This window comes from Limulus polyphemus, unplaced genomic scaffold (genome assembly GCF_000517525.1).
Source record: "Limulus polyphemus unplaced genomic scaffold, Limulus_polyphemus-2.1.2 Scaffold128, whole genome shotgun sequence".
In the NCBI taxonomy this organism is placed as follows: Eukaryota; Metazoa; Arthropoda; class Merostomata; order Xiphosura; family Limulidae; genus Limulus; species Limulus polyphemus.
The window spans coordinates 476185-485220 of NW_013665738.1; the positions used below are offsets into that span (position 1 = coordinate 476185).

Sequence of the window (9036 nt, forward strand, 5' to 3'; positions counted from 1 at the left end):
TTTTATCATTAAATGAAGATACAGCCTAAAGATGGTTTGCGAGCTTTACGGCATAACCAGGTTTCATTCGCCCAGGCCTCTGGGCAGTTGCCCCCCCTGTCGGCAGGCCTGTACATAATCAATCATGAAGTATGGTTTTGTAGTATTCTACACAATATAAAGTACAATAAAGAAGAAAACTTATATATTGTGTTTTTGTTTTGTTCACTTAATAAAATGATTGGGTGCTTGTAAACATAAATGCTATATTAGTTTTATTGATTTCATTACATTTATTGAAAATTGATTAGTACATTTACTTTTGCAATTTATCACATGGTTAAAAGGCTGACATGAATAAATGAATAAAGAATATTGCTTTGTGTTGTTTACTCCATGATCAGAGAGTTGTGGTTTTGAGACAAGTCAGTGCCTCACAACTTTCAATGGAACACAATTTCAGAAAAAGAGGTGTGGTGTTCCAAAATAACACATACAAAATGTAGGAAAAATTTAATTTATAGTTTATTTAACCCTAAAGTACACAGTTAAACAAATTATAACATCTAAAAAAGCCCAAACATTTGATGTGGGTGCTGCCAGCCAGTTGCCTTCCCTCCAGTCAGCAGTTCAAAATTAGGGATAGCTTTAATAGTTCTGCATAACTCAACATTGTTTGTTTGGCTTCAATTTAGCACAAAGTTACACAAAGGCTATCTGTGCTAGCTGTCTCTAATTTAGCAGTGAAAGACTAGAGAGAAGGCAGCTAGTCATCACCACCCACTTCCAATTCTTGGGCTATTCCGTTACCAATGAATAGTGGGTTTGACTATCACATTATAATGCTCCCACAGCTGAAAGGGAGAGCATGTTTGATGGGATGGGAATTCGAACCTGCGAAACTCATATTTTGAGTCAAGTACCCTAACCACCTAGCCATGCTGGGCCAAATTCAACAAAGAAACAAATATATTAACCTGTGACTAAATGGGTATTTTGAACTTGAATTAATTGAAAAAATAATAATGAGAATTTGTGAAATCATAATGACAATAATTTGATTACTTAGACAGTTATAATAACTAAAAATAATCAGTTGATTCTTTTCACAAAATTAATTGATTTAATTATAATTTTGATTAACTGATTATTTCAGGTAACATTAATTGATGTAATAGATGCTCACAGTTAACCAATTATATTGATTAATCAAGTTAATTGCCTAACTAATGAATAATCACCAACAGAATTCAACTGAACTAAGACTTTCAGCTAAAATTCTTGCAGCCAGGATTAATATTTGTGCTGTCTCCACTGTTATATTAACACACACTCAGACCAAGCTAGGCTAAATACAATAATCCACAGCAAAATATATTTACTGTCCTTAAACAGTAACAATACTTAGTGTGAAGTCTTGAAAATGAACTGAGGAAAATCAAGCAATTTCTTTGTAAAATGTTTTGGGAACCCTAAAAGTAATTAGTGAGATTAATAGCAATACTGATGATATTAGGGATCCTGTAACATAAAAAGTCATAGACTCACAAGCAATTTGCTGCAATTATTTTAGAGTAACATGCTTACACCAATGACTTGGGGTCCATAAGAGTTACAACTACAACATCCATGAACGATGTTACCACAGCTGACATCTTAAGTAATGATTGGAAGGGTATGTTAATTAAAATTCTATCACTGCTGCTGATTATAAGAGTCAACAATTTTTACACACAGTTTGTTATAGAATGTTTGATGTAAAAATGAGAATACGGAATCACAAAATATTCAGAGGTCTACCTGGGTTATTACACCTAAGAATAAGATTAATGTTAGAATGCTTACCATTTATCACATCCTGTCGCTTTTTTTCTTTGGGTTTTAAATTACGTATCACATTACTATTTACATTTTCTTGCCATTTTGGTGGCTCATTTTCAGCTTCCAGGTCTGAATCATCAAACTGAAGGAGGTGTGATAATGATGAAGAAGAAGAGGAGAAGGTGGACTGTAGCCTTCCAGTAGATAAGCTTGATCCTGATCCAGAATTCACTGGAGTACCTTCTGTAGTATTTTGCATCACCTCTAGTGAGTTGCTTGAACTGTCAAGGCTTCTTTGAAGAAAAAATGTCCAGCATTAATAAGAAAATGTACAAATTATGATATTCAAAACAAAAAATACCTTAACTCAGTGGTAACTGATTTTAAAACTGGAGGCTCAAGAATGAATTTTATCACTAATTTTTCTTCATATACAGTCATGATATATTTACCTTACAGACTCTCATCCTGGGGAACTTTTGTTAGTGAACTACAACTATGGTTTCATCTGGATATTTTGGTAAGGTGAACTGCTTGGCAATTTTTACAGATGTATTAATATGAACCACATTGTTAGATATATATGAATGTTTATGTTTAATGCAAGCATTATAATTTAGATGGTTAAATATAGTGTGAATGTTAAATTTAGTTATTTTTAGAAGCTATAGTTTCCTTGCATGTTTATTTATGTAAATGTTTTCTAATCATACATTGAGTAGTTCAACTGTTGTGAATTGGCAATTGTTGTATTATTGCACCATGTTATTAGTACCCTCTTAATATTTCATAGTGTGTGGAACATTCTAGGCATCTGTTGGTCTATAAATATATGTCCAAAATGTAGTTATATAGTTAGTTAGACAGAGCTGGACTGCATGACTGTGATTTTAGCCATAAGAGCATATTATGGCGAATTCTAAAGTGAATTATCAAAGATAATTTACATATATTGTAACTTGTAGTTTACAGAGTATAGATATTACGATCTCTAGTTTAATGAGTACCTATGGACCAACAGTGAATTATCAAAGATTGTATTGTAATAATAGAATAGACAAGAAATAATCTGTCTTGTCAATTGTGTTTTAAAGTAACTGAATCAACCTGTTTGGACTCTGACAAAAAGAAAATTATTTAAAGCTCTGGATACAACTGTGTTAATCAACAGTGTAAAGTAAGTGAAATTATCACCGATTGTATTGTAATAACAGAGCAGAGAAGAATAATTTATCTTATCATTTGTGTTCTAAAGTAACTGAACCAGTCTTTGTGAATTTTAACAAAAAAAGATGATTATTTAAAGCTCTGGATACAACTGTGGTAATTAACAGTGTAACAAATATTTGTATATATGCTTGACTTGTTTTAATATATTATTTTAAAACAAATGAACTGTGTGCTGGTTTTGTTTATTGTTGTAACATATCACCAACAGATCACAGACACCTACTGTAAAGAATCAGGCCCATTCATGCATAAGAACCCTGACATACATTATAGTCACTTTGATGGGCTATTTTAAAATTTCTTTGACCATTTGATGCCTGGATATGAAACACACTATAGCCAATCTGTCTGGCTATATTTCACAGATGTGTGGCTATTTTTCTTTAACATACAAGCTATAGAAAATATGAAGAATACTCAAACACTTAAAGAAAATCTTTTATTACCTAATAGCAACTTTCCATGAAATATCTATATTGAAAAACTTGACAATAAACTAAAATAATAGTTTTATATTTCTTCTCTATAAAAAGCCATATTACACCAACAGCCAGAGTTGTACATGAATACTTCAAACAGGTTATATTAAGATGGGTTTACTAAAGAAGAACACCAGTAATACTGCAGTACATTATATCAACAGAAAACATGATTCTTGGTTTATTTATTCCATAACATATGTTTATGAATGGTCCAAAGAGTTCATGTTAACATGGGTTTAGTAAAGAAGAACATCAGTGATAATGCAATACATTATTCAACAGTAAATAAAAGTCTATTTATTCCAAGTGCTTTGTTTGTTTTTTGAATTTCACGCAAAGCTACACGAGGGTTATCTGCTAGCCATCCCTAATTTAGCAGTGTAAGAACTAGAAGGAAGGCAGCTAGTCATCACCACCCACCACCAACTCTCGGGCTACTCTTTTACTAATGAATAGTGGGATTGACCGTCACATTATAACTCCCCTACAGCTGAAAGGGCAAGCATGTTCAGTGTGATGGGGATTCGAACCCGCGACCCTCAGATTGCGAGTCAAGCACCTTAACCACCTGGCCATGCCGGGCCTTCCAAGTGCTTATGAAGGGTCCAAACAGTTCATGTTAATATGGGTTTACATCAATGATACCACAATACATTATTCCAAAAGTAAACATGAATCTTGGTTTATTTATTCCATAACATGTGTTCATGAAGGGTCCAAATAGTTCATGTTAACACGGGTTAACTAAAGAAGAACACAAGTGATACTGCAATACATTATTCTACAGTAAACACGAGTCTGGGTTTATTTATTCAAATCTGTGATATTTTATAACTTTAGAAAATACAAAACTGTTTTATTGTGTAACAACTTGTTTAACTTGTATGCAAGTCAAAAGTATTTAGGTTACCACTAGAACTATTACAGACCAATAAGAGAGAAAAATACGGTAACATAAATTATATACTGGCTATTCTTAAATATTTTTGTGGAGTTTATGTTACTTCATTACTGAAGATGTATTCTTATTACAGATCCAATAACTACCACATTTTAAAACTAAAAATATCCTAAGTTATTTGCACTAAATTAATAATGCATTTGATGTTTAATTATATTTACATATATGTAGTCAAATCCAACAAAAACTATTTTGTTTAAATTTTTGGTATTATCACAAAGTTAAATAAAATATCATCTTAATTACTACAACAACTTTCTATTGAAGAGTTAGTAACAATTCCAATTCAGTGCTGCCATCTACCGGATAGTAATGCAATTAAAGCATTTCTTTATTAAAGGTGAAAAAAATATTACATATGTTTCAGACATACTAAACACCCAGGTTTATTGTAACTTATTTTATAGGTATAAAAAGTTGTATTTTATATATTTTCTCTTAGAATCACATCTGAGTTTACCTTGTGGATAAGCTAGAAACTGATGAACCTCCCGTCTTGTTCAAACTAGCGATGGTTTTGTCATCAACTTCTGCATCACTGGAAATATCAAATACATTCTTAGATAAAAATTTTGAAACACTGATAACGAAACAAAGCATTGAGTAAATTAAAATACAAAATTTTGACATACCTTTGTGATCTTGGAATATTTGAATCACTTCCTTTCCTTAAAGGTGTCTTGTATTCTCTCTGCAAATAAAACTGAAATAGTCAAGTATTGCCTTGCAAAACTGAACATTCTGGGTAAACAATTAACATACTCATTTCAGTATTTAAACTACCTGAGCTTATTGTCTATTGATATTATCTATGATTAATAATTTTCTGGAACAATAGATATTATAAACCTTTTGTTTTTATATACATCTTACATTTTTGTCCACCAAAGGAGATATAGTTGGATTAAAAACAGTTGCCCATCAACTCACATTGACTTAAACGCAAGTTACTAAACAATCAAGATAAACCATGACATACTACATACTGTCGTTGAACTTGACACAGATCAAGACAACAACTGCAACAGCTCCCGACACAAATCAAGATACAGGCTACAAATGCACCAGGCACAGATTTATACATAATCTACTACAACCGTCAGAAAGCATGTCAGAGGTGTCACAACAACTGTCAAGAACAAAGACAAAATACAACAGCCCCTGATACAAATCAAAACAAAAGCTGCAACAACAACTGTCATAGACCGAGACACTAGATGTAACAGTAAGTGACACAGATCAAGATACAAGCTGCAACAACTATAATGAGCCAAGACAAAAGATGCTACCGTGTACTTAACTTGATTTTTTAAAACTATTATTAAAAGTTTAAGACCGGTATTAGGTGGATATTTTAATAAGAAAAAAAAAAAACACGTGGCAATACAAGTTTTGCGTGTAAAATAAATATGGAGGTAAACTTATATAAAGCACTGATTTTTTGCTTACTCCGACAGGTTAACTTGGTTACGGAATTAAAATTAGGTCAACGCTCACGACGGTGTTTTAGTTATGTTTCTGTCTCAGAATGAGGCTGATTAGAACAAACTACCGGCAAAAAGTATTTTCATATGCATTGGTTAAAAACAATAAAAACCTGATTTATTAAGAGCATAACATTATCAAATTAATCATTTATTTGTACACTCTGGCCTAAATAATACTAGCAGTTTTCTCAACACCATTTTAAATTTGGATGGTGGGGGTATTAATGCGGTCCAAGGTCCAAAGCTTTCGGATTTTTCTAAAGTTAGAATCCAATAATATGTACCCTGACACTGGATTGTACTGTAATTCTACAGTACACACACACGATAAAATTGAAATACTGGTACAGTTAAGCGCCGATTATCCATACTAATAGGGACCAAAGGTGGTCAAGTTATCGATAATTGGACATATTAAAATTCGTCTTTTGAACACACACACACATACAAATTGTTATCTTAAATATATTCATTTTACAATACCATTAATACATACAGTTAATACTAATAAAAAATCATTTAAGGCATGAATAAGAAATGATTCTATTTATCTGTGTAACACGCACTCTTAAACAACTTGACTACATACCACTGCTGAGTACATATGTACATTACTGTAATTTATCTACGACAAAAAACCGTGTGAATTCTGGATTACCATCAAGTTTTTCGTTAAACTTACAGCCTTTTCACAAAGAACGGGACCTGAAATGGTAAAAACCACATTTAAACAGCATTGGTTACTTTCTCATTTGCTGGTATTTTCATTGCTTTCTGCTTTGAACTTCCATCCTCCTTCTCCAAAACAGAAACAAAATTATGAATTGTATCATTATTTCATTTTTAATGTCTGGTATTGTTGAAGTTCCAACACCATATTTCTCTGTTAGATTTTTACCAGATTCATCTATTGAACTTGTTCAAAATGTCCACTTCGTCACTCAATGAAAGAACCACTCTTTTGTGTTTGGTAAATATTTTTACTCCAGCAAAGAGCAACTTTGATTAAAAAATGAAATTAACACACGTTTTTAATTTTTAAGGAAACAAAGCACTCAACAAGGCTAATGTTGTAACTGACGGTTCTGCGGCGAGATGTACCCTTTGCCACGAAGTGATCCAAGCATGTTCGGACACGTTTCTTTATTCTTTTTTTTTATAAAAAAAATTAAATAAAATACATACATGTGTGTACATATTTTTAATTTTCACAATTTTATTCGGATAATCGGCATTCTACTATACTTTAATTTCACGGTATTCTACACTTCTAAAAAGAAGAAGCAACTGACTTCCTGCCCACCCTTATACAATTAATGTCTCTGTTAACATTAATTGCTTTACTAAAAACAGTGTTCAATTCAAGTTGCTAAACCAAGAATGGAGACTTTTTCAATAATTTTATGTCCTTTATTTAATGAAAAGCTCGTGTGCAACTTTTCGCCTTCACCCTATTAAGAATACAGAATTCTGAACAATGCCAAGTTCATACTGTACACGTTAATAACACGTTACATAAAAAATGAAATTCCAAACTTTCGTAGAATATTATAAACTTAAAGCTTTTCAAGGCCTTGAAACTGTACAAATAAATTTTATTATTCCACAAGATTTTTAAAGAGTTGCAAATGAACCCTGAAAAATCGTCAAGGACTACTACAATTATCGTCTACGTTTCTTTAGACTAATATAACCGTTAGTCAGAAAGTCAAATAAATTATGACAGTTAGTCCAATAAAATATGATAGTCATAAAAGTTGGGAGGCGGCTTGACTGGGTAATGAAAAAACTTTATTGTAAATGTACAACGTTTCGACAATATTATGTCATCCTCAGATAGTCTCAAAGTCAAAATGGCAGCCATCTCAAAGTCAAACAATCTATGGCAGACAAATCTCAAAGTCAAACAATCTATGGCAGACAAATCTCAAAGTCAAGCAATCTAAAGCAGACAATCTCAAAGTCAAATAATCTATGACAGACAATCTCAAAGTCAAATAATCTATGACAGACAATCTCAATATCAAAAATTCTGAGGCAGACAATCTCAATATCAAAAATTCTGAGGCAGACAATCTCAAAGTCAAATAAACTATGGAGGTCAGTTCCAAAGTCAAATAAACTATGGAAGTTAGTCTCAAATTCAAATAAAAATACTTAAAGATGTAACGGAAGTATTTTGAATATATCTTCAGCTAAAAATTATATCTTTATCTGGTAACTATACTTAAACGCATTTACTTTCTAGGTAAACCCCTATTTAGCATAGAGCCCCCAAAAATATGGTGGTGTTTATTTTTAAGTAGTCCTAACAGGTACATTACTACAGTGTAAATTTACACTGGCATGCTTCTTAAACTACTAACAGATTTCCATACAGAATTAAATAAACAAGTGATCATCAGGGAGCTTAATGTTATAGGTCACTTCCAGCTGTAACAATATGGTAGTGAACCTGCAGTCTTTCAGAAATCACGACGTCATTACTAAGGGTTCCGCTAAGCTGCATGTTATTTCACTTGGTTCCATTACATAGAAGCAAAAAAACAAACACAAAACATGAAGACCAGGGTTGTTATCTTGTCAAACAGCCTAGTAATTGTGAACCCAGTAATGCACAGCGTTTCTTCCACTTCTCATCCTAATATTATTAAATTCGTTTTTATTTGTTCATAAATACATGGTACTTGTTCCACTTCCCATCCTAATATTATTAAATTCGTTTTTATTTGTTGTTAATTACATGGTACTTGTTCCACTTCCCATCCTAATATTATTAAATTCGTTTTTATTTGTTCATAAATACATGGTACTTGTGCCACTTCCAATCCTAATATTATTAAATTCGTTTTTATTTGTTCATAAATACATGGTACTTGTGCCACTTCCAATCCTAATATTATTAAATTCGTTTTTATTTGTTCATAAATACATGGTACTTGTGACTCTTCCCATCCTAATATTATTAAATTCGTTTTTATTTGTTCATAAATACATGGTACTTGTTCCACTTCCCATCCTAATATTATTAAATTCGTTTTTATTTGTTCATAAATACATGGTACTTGTTCCACTT

General features: G+C 32.0%; 1 protein-coding gene across 2 annotated transcripts in view; it reads right to left on the reverse strand.

Annotated features, from left to right (window-relative positions):
• LOC106473352 (putative leucine-rich repeat-containing protein DDB_G0290503) overlaps positions 1-9036 on the reverse strand; it is a 101586-nt gene that overhangs the window by 57726 nt on the left and 34824 nt on the right. Inside the window, exons 6-8 of one of the 2 annotated variants that reach the window (XM_022402743.1) lie at positions 5106-5164; positions 4934-5011; positions 1825-2090 (exon numbers count right to left, since the gene is read on the reverse strand). In XM_022402743.1, coding sequence (XP_022258451.1) covers positions 1825-2090; positions 4934-5011; positions 5106-5164 — 403 coding nt within the window. Of the gene's footprint in view, positions 1-1824; positions 2094-4933; positions 5012-5105; positions 5165-9036 lie in introns of both variants that reach the window. The other variant, XM_013934037.2, reaches the window with a different exon arrangement.